Genomic DNA, 18,293 nt, shown 5'->3' on the forward strand with positions numbered 1-18,293 from the left:
CCACAGCCCAACAAGTCGTCCATGTCAATGTACTGGCATAGTAAAAGCTAAGACAAAGCCAACTACCCATATGTACTTCTGCAAGACTGTGACGACTGCAAAGCGTTTGACAAGATCTCTTTAATGCGAAAAACGAAACTTGTGCGTTTTCCCTTTGCCGGATTGCCCAATTCGATGAACAATGCAACTTTTGCTGTAGCAAATTCGTTGCGACCAAACGGAGTCGTACGTAGTTGATCGTTAAAGCGGTTTTAATTATCCGATTTCATATGCATTTTGAAACCGGTTAGGCTTCACAACCGGTTATTCTATATTCGGTATTCTATTTTGCCCATCCTTATCTGTCAGCGTGTACCGGTACTAGGCATTCTCTTGAGGTATTTTTCAATGATGGCTGTTTGCTTTTCTCTGCATTGTGGTCTGACTTGATGTGTCGCCATTAGCCCATTTTTCCTCCATTAAGACTGTATCAAAGTGTTCCACCTACAATGCATGCATGATACAGAAATACTAGTCAATGGCAACCCTGACCTGATTTTTAAGTAAGCAGTTTTAAAACATGTTTGAAAATAAGGTAGTTGGACCACTCCGCATGTCACAATTCAGCAAACACCGTACCATAGCCTACATTTCAGCTACTGCCCAGTGCCCAAGTCAGCAAATAAATTTTCACCTAGCAGTGGATCTTCTTGGGTATCGCTTGCTAAACTGAATTTGCTGATTTGTTACATGTCAAGTATCGGTTTGCTCAGTTTTTGCTTGCTTCAGTTCATCATTTACCGATTTCAGCTCAGTTGTTGCTTAGTCAACTGTAATGTACTGAGTTTACAACTGCCGAGTTGTACGAAATTTTGAAAATTACTACTCATGCCTGAAGCCTATACCGGTACCAATCTAAGTTTTGCATATAAAATGTTTTTCAACTGGCTATGATGGATAATTGTATATAACCCTTCTCCAAATGTTACAGGAATTGGACACATTATAGACAGAAACAGGTCCTGTGGTAAACTCACATAATATTTATGTTCAAATAATGCCGTAAGACACACAAGTTGCTGTTTATGATGTGGACACTACATTAGGTCTGATTTTACTTTCTAATATGAACAAAGACTCTACATTATCGTCACCAACGGTTCACTTTTCAAGGAAGGATCCTGGATTAAATCTTGTTACCTCCACTTACTCTCAATCACACCCATCCATGGTGTATCCATCAATTAGCTCTAGTCTTGTATCTGGCAGTACAGAAACCCCAACTGTAGAAAGTAAGCATTTTAATTATACATTAAGTGTAACTGCTCAGATGTATGTTTATGATTAAAATAAGTAACTTCTCCACTCAAATATAAACATAGGCCTTATTTCAAGGATAACTTGTTTTATTTATGTGATAATCATAGGCGCCGACTTTTCAAAAAACCTTGGGGCGCGAGAAAGGTGATGACATCATATCCATAACGCTATTTTACTCAATTAAAATAGTCTTTGATTAAGCTTAGTGTCTTGCAGGCCTCGAAATTCACGGCGGACACCGCGGACATGTCCGCCGTCACAGCATGTGATGTCCGCGGGAAGTACCATCTAGATCGGACATATTTGTCCGCCGAGAAATAACACAGGAACTAGCGATACAAATCGTCATTGCATAGCACAAACGATTCTTGCGAGAATATAATTTCCCTCGCATTTAGAAAATGTGAATACTGTATCGCTTAGATTCTATTCAAGCTGAAAAACTTTCGATTTTTACGTTGTTTTAACGATTGATGACATTGAATCAGCGTAGCAAAGGTGAATTTTTCGCTAAGAATCAATGGGAGCACGCGCAACTTAGTTCAAGTCTTACGTCACAATGTCTGGCTTTGAGCTCCGAGTAATATTGATAAGGCAAGGTTGGTTACAAAATTAGATTATACGAGTAGGCTATTACCGCAAAATGAAGCAAAATTTGTTAAGTTTTGGTATTACAGTAAGAAAGAAAAGGCCCATGGAAAATTTACTTTCGCTCACATAACACGCAAAAATATACCTAAAGAAAAATGCCCAGTGAAACTTTGCACAGCAGAAAATAGTAGCGGTAGTGTAGAAGTTTTCCGACTAGTGCTCAGAGCATTGTGACGCAAAAATTGTGACATTGTGACGCAAAAATCCACACGACTTCGTTCGGTGGAAGTTAATCAGTTATGCGGCGTATTGCAGCTACACGGCGCTTTGACTCTCCAAGCGCACCTCGTTAGTCTGATGAAAGCCTTCGCTGAAATTTTAAAAAGCCTTCCAAACCGTAGCCATAGCTCCTAAATGGCGAAGAGTTATCAAGATAAAGTGATTAAGCATGACGATCGACGCTAAAACTGGTGTGTCCGCCGTGAAACTTAATTTGTCCGCCGAGATAGCTGCTCAGACCGGACACGTTTGTCCGCCGTCAACAAAAACGAATTTCGAGGCCTGGTCTTGTTTATATTGATACGTCCTAGGTGGCAAACCGAATTTATTAGAACCGCTGCTTGTAACGATTAGTTTTACGCATGCAGTACGCCTAGTCGTAAAAATTTTGATATTATTAGCTCATAATCGGAACAGTTGGAAAACAAGCCTATTCATTTCCTGTTCGTGCGAGTGAATCACAACGATCAAGACAGTGAAGTTATCGAAATAAAACGCAAAAAAATCATGATCTCAAGCAGAGTGGAAACCTGCTATCAGTTTTATTAACCTCGTTTTGCTAATTACTTACCTTCAAAGCGTTAACAACGGCGAAGTGTTTTCTCTTCTGTTTTTTTTTCGAAAGTCTTTATAGTCTTTTATCAAATAGGTAGGCTAGTGCAGGAGTGTATATAGATGAGTGTATGAGATGTATTTATTATCACAATATATATATCAATACAGGGGTCTGCTACTATTCGGTGAGTCCGATTCGTTGAGTTCCTAACCTCTAACCCTAAAACGGCAATGATAATTAGGCTATGGTACCCGATAATTTAAAAAAAAAATTGAAAAAATCCCCCGTTAAGGGATCGGACTCACCGAATCGGACTCGCCGAAACGGGCCATTCCGCAATACAGTGCTTATTGAAGCAAAACACGGATGACAGTTTTGAAAATTGCGTTTTTTCTTTAAGCTGTATTCACGTTACAATTGTTTGTTGTGTCGTAGTTTCAACTTGATAAAGTTCACGTTTGAAGTCACAAAAAATCTAACCGACTTTTAGATAACTCGTGAAATGAGAATAAACTTTCAACCTCACATTCGCTTTTTTTCTACCACGCGTTTTGACTGTGAAGTTGCTCCTCACGCGCAAGAACATCAGCAGTGTGTGACTGTGAGCGTGTCCTTCTCAGTAGTAATTCACGTTCAAGAGAAAGCCATGCAATCAGCTGCTGTTTTGCGGGCAAGAGCGACGTAGGCTGTTTTTCGCTTTCGGTATTCTTTAAGTCTGTTTAAATGAGCTAAATTTCTATCGCAAAGTATTTTATCTTTGAAACACCACTTGTAATAGCCATTTTTGTTGCCCCGCAACTATAACTTTACGGGGGCACCGGAAGTCGGCGCATATGGTGATAATAAATGTATGGTTTGTCATAGTTGCAACCTGGGTTGTTTTTTTTTTTTTGCTAAAGTATTTCAGTCATTTGTCAGAATTTGCATCAAACATTTCGGTCATTTTCAATTTAATCCGGTCCTTTTTCTGCTATTCAAATATGATTTCTAGCTGTTAAGTGTCTGTTAGTCTAATGAGGTCTAAAATTGCTTAACCAGACAGCAGAATGTGTCTTGCGTTGTCGCTATATTGTCTAAAAACATTGAATCAATGTAAAGATTACTAAAGAAATGTTTATATAAAACCTTATCAGCATGGAAAGCAGATGAACTTTTGAATCAACAAAAACATTTATACTAGGCCTATCACCAGCGACCCTAATGTTTGTAACAATAATGACACAAATAGTATATATACTTCACAAACAGTCCCAAAAACAATTCAAAATGAAAATAATCCACTAGAAAAAAATACATAAAGCTGAAATGTTCTCTAAGTAATAATATTTAAATTTAACAGCTTATAAACAATTTCATCTTTCATGCTGTAGCCTCTTCATTTCAAATTATCAAACTAACATAATAAGCTTATAATGCTGCAATCGTCATCATAGGTTTGTAGTTCATACGATATTGTGTTCATCATTGAGCATATAAGCAGTTGAAGAGATGCAAGGACTTTCTTAATCAGATTAGTAACTCTCCAAAGCATACTGATTTACTGAAACCCTTTCCCAGCATTGCGTTCTTTACCATTTGCATCAGCAAAATTGCCATTGTGGTGAATTTGAAAATGTCGCATCATGCATTGCAGTTATAAGATACGTAATGGTTAGATGTTGTTTATGCAGCTCTGCAATGAAGTTGACATGATTGTTTGCCATTTAGAAAGTCATTTAAAATTCTCAGGAGCAGCGACTTTTCCAGGTTCTTCCCACTTCATTGCGTCTAGATTAAAGTTTTTTTTCTGTAATCAATGTGAACAAAGGTTGTAAATGTAAGTAAAAAACAACAATAAATTCAGTAATTGGCACAAACTTTAAGCACCATTCATCATCTTTCTGAAGACTATTAAACAGATGCAAATAGTTCAGCTAACTTCAGCATCAGTTTGATGGGTCTGCTACTATTCGGCGAGTCCAATTCGGCTAGTCCGATTCGGCGAGTGCCCTATTCGGCTAGTCCGATTTGGCGAGTGCCCTATTCGGCGAGTTCCCCATTCGACTATTTGTCGAATTTTTTTTTTTAATTATTGGATACCGTAGCCTAATTATCATTGCCGCTTTTCCAAGTTTTAACGTCGCTAAACGTTCAAATACCCCCCTAACCCTTAACCCCCTAACCCTTAACCTCCTAACCCTTAACCCCCTAACCCTTAACCCCCTAACCCTTAACACCCTAACCATTAACCCCCTAACCAGTAACCCCCTAACCAGTAACCCCCTAACCCTTAACCCCCTAACCTCTAACCCCAACCCCTAAAATGGCAATGATAATTAGGCTACGGTACCCAATAATTTTAAAAAAAAATTCAAAAAATTGCCTAATAGGGAACTCGCCAAATATGGCACTCGCCGAATCGGACTTGCTGAATTGGACTTGCTGAATTGGACTCGCCGAAACGGGCCATTCCGCAGTTTGATAGCAGAGCTTATAAATTGAGACTTACAGTATTCACTACATTTTATTGTATTAATTTTTTTTATTAAATAATTTGCCCAGCAAGTATGGCAGCAAAACGTCACCACATGATATCAACTAACCACTGCAAGGAAATGTATCTTGAAAGGATTTGTCAAGCCCACCAAGGTGAAAGAAAAAAACATCGTGCGTGATGGCCCAAGCCAGCAAAATCGTTTACAAACGTTTCCTTGAATCGTATTTTACAAAGAGACGTCGTTTAGAGCTCTTATGGTCATCCAACTGTTCAGAATCCCCATAAAGTTTTTTTTTTAAATAAATTCCCATAAAGATGCAAAGTTGCAAACGTATTTTTCAGTTTTGTGTAAATAGATGTGGAAAATGCTTGAGATGTTAAATATTCATGTTGCCACCAATAAAAAACTGTATACCATCAGGGGTCGACCTTAACTTTTTTTCGCACTGGCCAACCGGACCAGTGGCTCACCATTTGCACTGGTCCGCACGCGATCGCACTGGTCCGTCCCGTTTACTGATAAAAACAAGATTGTCGTGGGAAGCATGGAGAGACGTTTGATTAAGTTTTCGACTTGACATAGCTCCCTTTTGACTACAATATCGCAACTTATGACTGACCTGCTTTCAACTTTATGACTGACCTGTTTTAGCATTGCAGATGAAACAAAAGATGTGCATATTCCTCGCCTTTGATCGGGTTTCCATGGCAACGGTCGTGTGTGCGCCATGCAGTTTGCGTGAGTCCGTTACTGCGTTGATTATGTCGTGTGTGCGCTAGGGTGGCCAAAAAAAATTGAAATTTTTTATTTTTGTTTGCACACCCTCTCATTTGAGGAGGATTCATGAAAAAATGACACTGTGAAAATTTGAAGTGAATCCGACAAGAGGAAGTGCTCTCCCACCGACCTCAAAGTTTGGTTTTATTGGCATAATTCGTCAAAATTCCTTGAATATGTGACGTAATTCTTTTTTGACTTATATACATTGCAGTTGCAGCATTTTTGTTTTAACCATTGTTTTACTCTGAATTTATGATACAATAAGTGTTTCCACATGCAGCAAAACATAAATAATGCACAAAATAGATCACATTAACAAGCGTTTGGTATGAAATTAAATGCATAAAAGTACGTTCACCAGTCACGATCGCAACGCTTTAGGTGACAACACATTGCCCAGAAAAAGCAAACGAAACGTTTGTAAAAAGTCAAGCCATTGATTTTATTTAATGGAGCTGTTGGCTTTTACTTGCCCTTGTTGGAAGCAGCTTTCTGTGGTGCTCGACCACCTGACAGAGGAGCTGGCGCTGCTGTTTATTTTCCGTAAGGACTTCATTGAAGTCAGTAGCTAATTTGACTGCCCAGTGCCCGCTCTGCACAATCATTGACGGCTTTGAGACGACGGCATGCAAGAAGTAGCAGCCTTCAATTAAATGCCTGCTGCACGACAGTGATAGCTCCAGTGTGGATTCTCATATTGCTTGATGTTGTGTCAAAACAAAGTGCAGCTAAATGCTCTGCTACAACTCGTGTATGAATTCCACTACTTTTTGGCCCATTAGTGATCCCGTTCCAATAGGCAGCTTTGGAATGCCAAGCAGTATTTCAACATGCATACCAGAAACTACAATGGCCAAAGAGTCGCGCTTTGTGCCAGTGGCATTAGTCAAATGGTACCATGAAAATGAGCAACAAGTGGAACTGTTGGTTTAAATTTTTTCCGCACTGCAGCTGCCAGGCTTTCACGTGAGGTGTTTTGAGCATTCATGACAGAGGAATGTGACATTGTCAATTCATTTATATCAATTCCAGCTGCAGCAAGATCAGGAGTGATGATCATCATTGCTTGACGACTTGATGTTATAGTTCTGTTCAGTGCTGCATTTAACAGTGGATTATCAATAATGCAGTGTTTTGGTAATGGCTGCTCCTACTGAGTTTTTTTTTGTTTTGCTGTTATTTGGATTTGTGGTGCAAATAGTGGGTCACTGGAAGAATCTTCATCATCTGCTGATCATTTTCAGATGAGAAAGAAGCAGCACTTGATGGTACTGGATCAATGCGATTTCTGTTGTGTCTCTGTTCATCATCTTTGCGCTTTTTATACTTTGCAGCAGCTTTGCAATGCATTGGGTCCTCTGTTGTCATCAGTATCTGTCATGCACCACATTGGTCTATCAAAAACTGGCAGTCTTCTGGTATTGTTGTGCGGCATTCCCAGTTAGCATATGCAATATCAAATAATGCACTTAAGCTCTGGGTGAAGTCAGCTTCTGAGGTCAACTAGGAAGCTGAATTTCGCCTCCCTTTGTGCTTTGATTTTCCTCTATGCTCTTGATGGATGTGTTTTAGTTTGGTAACAACGTGAGTCTTTGCAGTGGTAGCGATATTAGCTTTCACCCACAAGAACTGCACTGCAAGCAAGTGGCAGTGTAACCTTATTGATCTTCATCTCGTAGTAGAGGTGGTGAAGAACCACACCCCATACAGGCAGCTGACATGGCCCCTCAAGAGAGTCAACACTAGAGAGTGGGTGTTCATTTGTTGACTGTCTTGAGGGGCCATGTCAGCTGCCTGTATGGGGTGTGGTTCTTCGCCGTCTCTACTACGAGATGAAGATCAATAAGATTACACTGCCACTTGCGTGCAGTACAGTTGCAGATGAAGTAATATTAACTACTACCATCTATGCCACTTTTTGGTTTGCAGCACCTTCATCAATATCTGCCCCTACAAATGACCTAGCAATGTTACAGCTCACAGAGGATTATAAAGAGGTTGACAATGAATTTTCTCAAGTGGCAGAAAAAAGTTGAGGTTGCGCTTGTGGTACATCAGTAAGGATCTTGCTGCACTACCTTTATTCAATGATAATAACACAGATGATGAAAAGAAAGCAATCGTTAATGCTCTTAAGAAAGACCCATTTCCCGAAGATGTTCGTCGATCGTCGTGTTGCCCCAAACAAAATTGTCAAGTTTCAACGTCTCTCTTTGGCACAGTTTGTAACACAGCATTCCCTTAACCTTTTCGAGTCACTGCTTCTGTCGACACATGGCGTGATTGTGATGATTATAAAGAAGCCTGCAAAGTTTGGCGTCATCTCAAAGCCGTCAATGATTGTGCAGAGCGGGCACTGGGCAGTCAAATTAGCTACTGACTTCAATGAAGTTCTTACAAAAAATGAATAACAGCGCCAGCTTCTCTATCAAGTGGTTGAACACCACAGAAAGCTGCTTCCAACAAGTGCAATAAAGTCAACCAATGGCTTGACTCTTTACAAACATTTCTCTTGCAATGTCTGGGCAATGTGTTGTCACCTAAAGCGTTGCGATCGTGACTAGTGAACGTACTTTTATGCGGTTTTCGCTAAAGTTTAGTGCATTTAATTTCATACCAAACGCTTGTTAATGTGATCTATTTTGTGCATTATTTATGTTTTTCTGCATGTGGAAACACTTATTGTATCATAAATTCAGAGTAAAACAATGGTTAAAACAATATTGCTGCAACTGCAATGTAGATAAATCAAAAAAGAATTACGTCACATATTCAAAGAATTTTGACGGATTATGCCAATAAAACCAAACTTTGAGGTCAGTGGGAGAGCACTTCCTCTTGTCGGATTCACTTCAAATTTTCACAGTGTCATTTTTTCATGAATCCTCCTCAAATGAGAGGGTGTGCAAACAAAAATAAAAAATTTCAATTTTTTTTGGCCACCCTAGTGTGCGCAATGCGGTTTGAACCAGCCCTTGTTGTGTTGGTTGGTGGTTACGTCGTGCCGAGACTTCAAGTTCATTTTCACAGCGAGCGATTCACTGCCGCGACAATTCACTGCAGACGTTTCGACTTTCGAAAGCAACATCGAGTCTGTTTGCAAGCGCATAAAGCTAAACGCACGCTCTGTCTACGTAGCAAATTATGTTGTTTTTGGGTGCATTCAACATCTGATGACATTGAATCGACACAAAATGGTAGATTTTTGCTATGTCCCAGGCAGCAAAATCAGTCACTTTTACATTGATTTAACGTCAGACGTTGAATCAATGTAAAAATGACAGATTTTGTTTGGTGTGGAATTGTAGCATCCTACTCGTTCTAGTGATTATTTATCGCGAAGCTGCTGCAGTTTGCTTTCAAAAAATGTTGTCCTGCTGCCGATCGCTAGTTCATCTATTGTTTTATGCATCAATACAGCATAAAAAGTTGGCGCCTATGTTGTAGCTAGTCAGGAAGAGCAAATTTTGGTTTGTATCAGCTACTTGAAAGGAAATATTTTCATCAGAAAAAATGACCGAAATAAATAAAAAATGACCGAATTTTTTCAAGTCATTTCGGACAAATGACCGAAAAGCGTCAGCGAAAAAAAAACCCAGGGTTGAAATGATGTAAAAATGGCTACTTTTGCCATCAGCTCGTTAACCACGCCACTTTAATGTGATCTTTAAAGCAATTGCCTGTACTATTATTGTTTCAGCTCCGTATTTTATTGCGTTAAACCAACAATTGTAACAATTCAAATTTAAAATATATTTTTGCAGCATTAGCTTTATTTTTGTCAAGAATTTTGCGGCGGTCATTTATGACCAACCAATGAGTCGGCTTCGGCAGACATTCGAGTTCATTCCGGCAGTCATGTCCGCCGGATATTTCGAGGCCTGATGAATGGTGGCAATAACATGGAAATATACAATGGCAATAACAGTAACAACAGTTTATCTAGGCAAGTCATTCAATCTACTGGGCTACCAGAGCTCACGTGTTGTTGCAATTCCCCTTTTTCTTTCGATTTAATATCGTCACGTGATGTTGCGATTGCTTTTTTCTTATGATTTAACACGTGATGTTGCTGCCTTTTTCTTACGGTTTAACACGCACAGATCACGTGTTTTCTTGTTTGAATAGAAGCGCAAACGAGAACCACGCACTAAACGATCAAACGACATAATGCGATGATATTTTCGCACTGGACACTGGACAGTCGGACCAGTGCGAAATAGGGTGGAGTGAAAAAAATTTTTTTTTTCAAATCAAAAAATCAGATTAACCCAAAGTGGCGTATGGACCTAAAATCAACTTCTGAAAAGGTTTTGGGTTTGTGCCACCTACACCCAGGTGGCCCATAATTTTTAAAGGTCATCCGAGGGTCAAATTTCATAAAAATCCCATAACTTGGAAACCGGTTAAGCTAGAATGTTAGTTTTTGGCTTAAAATTTCCAGAAGGTCCATGTTTATATATGCTCTAATGCAACTTTTGTCTCTATTTTAACTACATAAGCTGATAATAATAATAAATGACATTTTAGTTTAAAAACTAAAATGTCCTTTGTCTCTAATAAATTGACATTTTAGTTTAAACTAAAACTAAAATGTCATTTTTTATTATTATTAGCTTATGTAGTTAAAATAGAGACAAAAGTTGCATTAGAGCATATATAAACATGGACCTTCTGGAAATTTTAAGCCAAAAACTAACATTCTAGCTTAACCGGTTTCCAAGTTATGGGATTTTCATGAAATTTAACCCTCGGATGACCTTTAAAAATTATGGGCCACCTGGGTGTAGGTGGTACAAACCCAAAACCTTTTCAGAAGTTGATTTTAGGTCCATACGCCACTTTTGGTTAATCTGATTTTTTGATTTGAAAAAAAAAAATTTTTTCACTCCACCCTAGTGCGAAACGATTCGTACTGGTCCGCGGGGAACTCGCACTAGACATTGGCCAGAGGACCAGCGCTAAGATCGAACCCTGACCATGCTTTCCTAATAAGATTTTTGCAGACACGAAACACAAGTTTCAATCATATAAACCATATCGTAATAATTACGTTACGGTAATAATAACAAAACGTTACATTATGCAATAGCATAAAAAACGAAGACAATTAATATCAAGCTATAAGATGCATGAAGTTATACGACCAAACAGACACAGCTACTTATGTTTTTGTTTGGTCACACGACAATAGCTGTATAATCTAATGGGGTAAAAAAATAGTGGGTAAAAAAACACTTATATACCATCTCACATCTAAAATGAGTAGATATTCACTCACCTTTTTTAGTGTCTGTTTAAGTGGTCTCTAGTGATTACTTTGAGGGGTAGAGGAAAAAGATTGGATTTGACAAAGAAGAGATATATATGTTAGATGGAGTAAATATGGCCAGCAAAGGGTGCAAAAGAAGGTTCGGAGGAGTTTATTAAAGGTTTTTGCTAAATTTTAGTGATAGGTGGTATGAATGTTTTAATGTTATATTGTGAGTACCATACTATGTTGCGGAATGGACCGTTTCAGCTAGTCCGATTCGGCTAGTCCGATTCGGCTATTACCCTATTCGGCTACAGCCCGATTTGGCTAGTCCGATTCGGCTAGTCCGATTTGGCTAGTCCGATTGGGCTAGTTCCCTATTTGGCTACAGTCTTTATCAGTTAGTTCCCTATTCGGCAATTTTTTGAAAATCCAACAAAATCCTTCTGTAAATGCAACGACGCCTTCTGTTTATTTAGAGAATTTTGTATTTTATTCCACAATATCGTTTCTTTTGCATTCTTGCATTTTATCCAGTGTTTACCTTTGAGTGCCTTCCCAGACGGCAAAATATGTCATTTTTGTTGTCTGGGTTTGTTCAAAATATGTGTTTTACATCAAAAGAACATTTTTCATGATTAACAATACAGGTTAATGAGATAAACAGAAGTGTTTTGTTAGTTGTTCGAGTGTGTTATTGTTCAAAATCATAGGCGCCTAACTATTTTTTTGGCGGTGGGGGCGAAAGCGTATTTCATCAGTAGCAACGTAAATTCAGCAAATGTCACGCAGATGGATGACGTAATTATGCCGTCACACTAAGATTGCTTTCATTGCCACACTTGGAGTTATCGCTACGTTCGACCTCCCGTTAATTATTATAAACAAAACTCGACCACTTCGGTTAAGCAAACACATCACATGCGTTTGCATTAGCTAGCGGTTAATGGACTGCGACTCTTTAAGCTAAGCACAACATAAAGTTTAGCAACGAACTAGATTTATTAGCATGAAACAAAAGAAGAAAAGGTTTACTAAGGTACACTGTAAAGTGTAAATGGAATGACAATGTTTTGAAAATGGAATGCAAATACTAACTTGATCATACGCTTGAAAATATACCTGTGGAAAGTAAAATCATTCATGTTTACATCAATTCAGCAGCACGTCACCTTGAATAAATTTAAAAGTTGCTGACATCCGTAAGCAGCCCTTGAAAAATAGTTACGGAGAGACGTTTGATTTAGTTTTCGACTTGACATTGCTCCCTTTTCACTACAATATCGCAACTTATGACTGACCGCTGTAAGACGCCCGTTTTCGCGTTGCAGATGAAACAAAAGATGCGCATATTCCGCCTTTGATCGGGATTTTATGGCAACGGTCGTGTGTGCGCCATTCAGTTTGCGTGAGTCCGTTACTGCGTTGATTATGCGGCGTGTGCGCAATGCGGTTTGTACCAGCCCTTGTTGCGTTGGTTAGTGGTTACCTGGGGCCGAGACTTCAAGTTTATTTTCACAGCGAGCGATTCACTGGGCACCGCGCAATTCACTGCAGTGCAGAGGTTGCTACTTTCAAAAGCGACATCAAGTCTGTTTGCAAGCTCATAAAGCCAAACGCACGCTCCGTCTACGTAGCAAATTATGTTTTGTTTTTTTGGGTGCATTCAACATCTGATGACATTGAATCGACACAAAATGGTAGATTTTTGCTATGTCCCAGGCAGCAAAATCAATCATATTTACATTGATTCAACGTCTGCAGATGTTAAATCAATGTAAAAGTGGCAGATTTTGTTGTCTGGTGTGGGATTGTAGCATCGCTACTCGTTCTAGTGATTATTTATTGCGAAGCTGTTGCGGTTTGCATTTAAAGAATGTTTTCTTTGTTGCCGATCGCTTGCTGCCTATCATTAATCAACGCATTCGAAAAGGTTTTCCAGAATTTCGTTATTGCTTTGTGACAAGCATTTCTATGGGAAACAACTTTACCTCGCTTCCCACTTTTTTCTCCGCTATTCTCTTTTAAATACAGGCGCGCGTAGTCTTGCTCCTCCGTCAAGGGGTGGTAATTACACGCAATTCACTATGACGCCACCGAAGACTTTAATTTATCACACAGCTCACCCAGACAGTAAAATCCGCCATTTTTACATTGATTTAACGTCTGCAGACGTTGAATCAATGTAAAAATGACTGATTTTGCCGTCTGGGAAGGCACTCAAAGGTAAACGGTGGATAAAATGCAAGAATGCAAAAGAAACGATATTGTGGAATAAAATACAAAATTCTCTAAATAAACAGAAGGCGTCGTTGGATTTACAGAAGGATTTTGTTGGATTACAGAAGGATTATTGTTTGATTTTCAAAAAATTGCCGAATAGGGAATTAACTGAGAAAGACTGTAGCCAAATAGGGAACTAGCCCAATCGGACTAGCCAAATCGGACTAGCCCAATCGGGCTGTAGGCGAATAGGGTAATAGCCGAATCGGACTAGCCGAATAGTAGCAGACCCTCTACGTTGTGAGGCTACTAGATGCAACAAAGACTGGGGCCTCCAAATGTTTGTGTAAATTATTATTGAGGTGTTTTTTTTACCCCAAAAAAATTTGTTGATTTGGGGTAAAAAAAAACAGTGTAGGCTATTATATGGAATGTTTTGGCTTTGTATTAGTGTTATGTCAACTGCCAAGCAGTATATCACCAAACAATACAAAAACAAACTTCTGGATGCATCAGTGCCAATATATGCATGTGTTACAGGGTTGATCTCTAAGTGGTCAAAACTGGTTTTGACCACTAGCCACAAATTTATTCGACCACCCCTTTACCAGTAAATTTAACTCTTATCTTTGTGGAAAGAAAAGAGCCAACAAAAGAAAAGAGCCTCGCTGTACTAGTGAGTGCTCAGCCTTGTGCTGATAGCCGGGAAGAACGCCCCTTTCTTCACAATTTAGGTTATTGTTGATCAAAACAAAATATAGTTGAACATCATTACTAAACATGGAGGGTAATATTTTTAATTCAATTATTCATACACTAAACGGGTTTTGACCAATTTTGACCAGCAATAGGTGGTCAAAACTGCCAGGTTTTAACCGGGCGGTTTAAACCGCCCCGGTTTAAACCGATCAACCCTGATGTGTTATGCACAATCAGTTGTGTTTGTTGGAATTGGGGGTCCGAGGTTGAGGTTAGTGTTGCGTGTTAGTTAGGGTGCACCATTTGCCCCAACTTTTTACAAGAAAGCCTAACTTTTTTTTACTTGTGAGGTTAGCTTAGAAAATAACTATTCCAAAATTTTGAGTTGCTTGGACAAGGTTTGACCCCCCCAGCCGGCCATTATTTAAGGCCACCTACAACACTTTTTGGCGATTTTTACCACTAGATGGCGATGTGTAAAATACACAACTAACAATTTAGTTTCAATAGATGCCTCTCTTCTTACTAAATCATTTAAAAAAAAGTTGGTCAAAATTGGATGAGAGGATGCAGAAATATAGGCAACTTTATACATTCTTATGCTTAAGAGCACCTCTAGTGGTGATAATACATTATCAGATATCTTGCTTCTTTCTTATCCAAATCAAATGAAACTGGTGTCTAACCCCCCATTTTCGAGGGTGGAGAATTCATTTTTGATGCTTATTTTACAAATTGGTCACTATAGGGCACTATATCCTCATTCACTCATATATCATTATATCCTCCATCACCTTCAGATCTTGGTGGAATCTTTCTCCTTACTCATCGCTGACCACACCAATGTTTTCCGGGAAATTAGCAAGATGGCAATGCAAAAAATGCATCTTGATGCTCATGTTGCAGCCGAGTTCTCTGTAGCTTTCCAATAGCCTCTGAACAATTTCAATATAATTCTCTGCCCGTGTACTCCCAAGAAATCCCTTGACAAGGTTTTTAAATGATAACCACGCATTTTCTTTCAATTCTGACATTGAACCACAGAATCGTTCATCTTTGATGAGTTGCCGAATTTGTGGACCATCAAATACACCAGCCTTAATTTTTTGTATTGACAGGCCAGGAAAAGCCAAAATGAGGTGATTGAAAAAGTTGCTTTCAGTTGACAATGCTTTAACGAATTGCTTCATTAGGCCGAGCTTTATATACAGTGGGAAAATAATTTTCTCTTTGTCAACAAGGGGCTCATGTAGAATATTGGGATCACCAGGTTTAAGGTCAGATCTCGGAGGCCAATTCCTCTCCATCCAGTGCTGATCTGGGCTCTGCTGTTCCACATACACAAATAGAGGGGGTACTTTGTGTATCTGTGTTGCTGACCAAGAAGAAAACATACAATCTTAAAGTCAACACATATGATCCAATTGTGCTTGTGATATTGCAACGATTCCATAACTCTTTTTATGTTTCCGTATTCTTAACGAAGACTAACTGAATGTGCAATTGGTACTACACCGTATAAATTGACATTATGGAGAAGGTTGTACTAAGCTCCTCTTTGAGCTGTCAATGAACATTCGCCATTCAGTTAAGTTGTAGATCGGAATTCCCAACTCCTCTAGTAAACCTTTTACATTATGGCAATACACAAAGCCACAAATACACAATGCAACTGTCACTTCGAAAGTACGGTAAAAACACACTTTCTCTCGATCGAAAGTACGATATGGTACCTTCGCTCCTTTTCCAAGTAAGTTTTTCTCATTTAGTCTGGATGCTAAGTTCCGAAGCTTTTTTCCTAGTCTCAAATCATTCAACTCATGCTGATGGAATACTCCAAGTTCTGAATCATCTTCAATTTCAAAATCTTCATCATTAGGCCTGCCATCAATAAGACATTCATCATGATCCAAATCTTCGAGCGTAGGTGTTTCGAATACCAATTTGTCACGTGTTCCCTTGGTCCACATCCACAAACTCTCGATACACTGCTTACATACCTTGTGGGGTGCTCAAGACTTATCTTTATCACCAAGTTTTATTTTAAAATATGCAAAGTAGGCTTATTTGACAGATGCACTGACGTCTTTTCTTTGGCTAGGAAAGTAAAACTGCCGCAAATATATATAGCAAAAGGAAACCAGGTTATTTAGACACTGACGACGAGAAACAGCAGACGCAGTAGCAGACATGATAGTATTCTAACAAACAAACGGCCTACATTAGGGTGGCTCTTAAAATTGAGTTTTTGAATTTTGCTTGGACACCCTTTCAAATGGTGAGGTTGCCAGAAAAAATAACTTTTGCAAAATTTTTTTTAATTTGAAGTTGATTTAGAGGTGGCCCTCCCCCCCTAAAGTTCTGTGCCCTCCCTCGAAATACCAAATCTGCGTATCTCGAAAACCACTTGAGCTAGAGATACAGTTATTGTGTTAAAAGATGCAGAAAACATGGTTTTCTATCTGCTTTCTGAACATTGAATGCATCTATCTTGAGTAGAAAAGCAGTTATTTAGAAAAAACGCATTTGACCAAATCTTGATTTTACAACCTTTTTTGTGACCACGAAACCGTCTACAAAATTTGTTTTTTTTGTCTTAATTTTTGCACCTTAGAGGGAACACTGGTAACGATATTCATTTCAAAATGTAATTCTGGTCAGTACTGGAAGAAGCAATATTATCGACAATATTTTACATATTGCCTTGCGTATCGTGACAGGATGTCTGCGACCTACACCATCGGACAATTTCCCTGTCCTTGCAGGCAACCAACCAGCTGAGTTTCGTCGCAAAGAACCATCCTGTCTCTTTCTCGTCGCACTACGAACCCCAACCACTTGCTCCACTCAAGTCTCTACGAGTCTGTGAGTGAGCAATCGAGCATCCTCGGCAACTGAAATCGAGACACCCATTTGTATGTAACGCACAACTCCTGATGAAAACCGCTGAAGACCAATCTATCAGCGCGGCTACCTGGGAGGACAACAAATGGAGCTCAGAGTAGAAGAAGAACTCCTCAAGACTCTAAAGTTGTATCTCCGACACCAGCCCCCATCCAACCGGAATGCATAATTTGCCAAGGAAGGCCTGGGTGCATCTCAACCGCCTACGTACTGGAGTCAGACTATTCCGCTCCAACATGCACAAATGGGGGATGGCTCCATCCGCATTCCGCAATCTGTGAGTGTGGCAAAGAGGAACAAACCACAGATCACACCATCTGTACTGGGCCAAATGGTGTGTGACTGTGCGTGGTCTGCTTGAACTGGACGACGAATCAATGGACGAATCAAAGGATTGCTGCTCGACACCTGCTCAAGCATCTAAACGGCATCACCACTGCCCAAGAGTGGTAAAAGACAGAGCCCTTGACCCCTGGAGTAACAAAGAAGGTTTAAATGAAGAAGAATTGACATTCGACAATATTGTTCTTGTTGGAATTTGGAAACAGTTTCCTGTGTTCAGTAACAACTTGCAAAAGAAACTGAAGTTGGTACTCATCTTCAGTTAAGATTTTGTTAAAATCCTGGATTAGACTTAGAGCAACTCCTCTCTCTGCTCTGTCATTCACTACTGAAAGTCTCTTCGCCATGTGTAAAGCTTGAATAAATGCACCATCTTCAGTCCAATGAGCAGGATGACAGGATCCTTTGAAAGTATAATTATTACTTCATCTTCACCCAACAGCCGAAGAAGCCATTTTGAATTAGAGGTGCAATACTGTTCTAGACCCTTATTGCTAAGAAACGCAGCTACTTTGATGCTTGGTCTCCTTGGTGGACGTTCTCCTGTTTCATCTAACATGGTTGCCACCATTAGCTTTTTACTTTCCACAGACAATCGAGAATCAAACAAGGCTAGTCCAACTATTTCTTCGGACAGATACCATAAATGCAGACCAAGCTTTTTGCATAAATCGCCTTCGCCATCCAACAAGTGCGATGCATAGCACCTGAAGCTTGAAAGCGGATTCCACGCTCAGGAGTTTCTCCAAGGAATGTGATAAAAAACGGGCATTTTAGCTATGCATGAATGCATAAAAGTTTAGAAAGCTAAAACCTCAATTGCTAAGGTAATTGCAATATATTTTTTGCAGTTTATTGCAATAACCAGGGGTTCTTAAACTTTTTTTAA

At 39.3% G+C, this 18,293-nt stretch overlaps 1 protein-coding gene across 2 annotated transcripts in view; it reads left to right on the top strand.

Annotated features, from left to right (window-relative positions):
- The first annotated feature begins 975 nt into the window (after positions 1–975).
- Positions 976–18,293, top strand: part of LOC145771402 (uncharacterized) — a 50,458-nt gene continuing 33,140 nt past the window's right edge. For both annotated transcript variants that reach the window (XM_082583163.1, XM_082583164.1), the window contains exon 1: positions 976–1,271. In XM_082583163.1, coding sequence (XP_082439289.1) covers positions 1,106–1,271 — 166 coding nt within the window. In that variant the 5' untranslated portion in view covers positions 976–1,105. The remainder of the gene's footprint in view (positions 1,272–18,293) is intronic.

The sequence above is a fragment of the Aplidium turbinatum genome, chromosome 5, assembly GCF_918807975.1.
Source record: "Aplidium turbinatum chromosome 5, kaAplTurb1.1, whole genome shotgun sequence".
Lineage (NCBI taxonomy): Eukaryota > Metazoa > Chordata > Ascidiacea > Aplousobranchia > Polyclinidae > Aplidium > Aplidium turbinatum.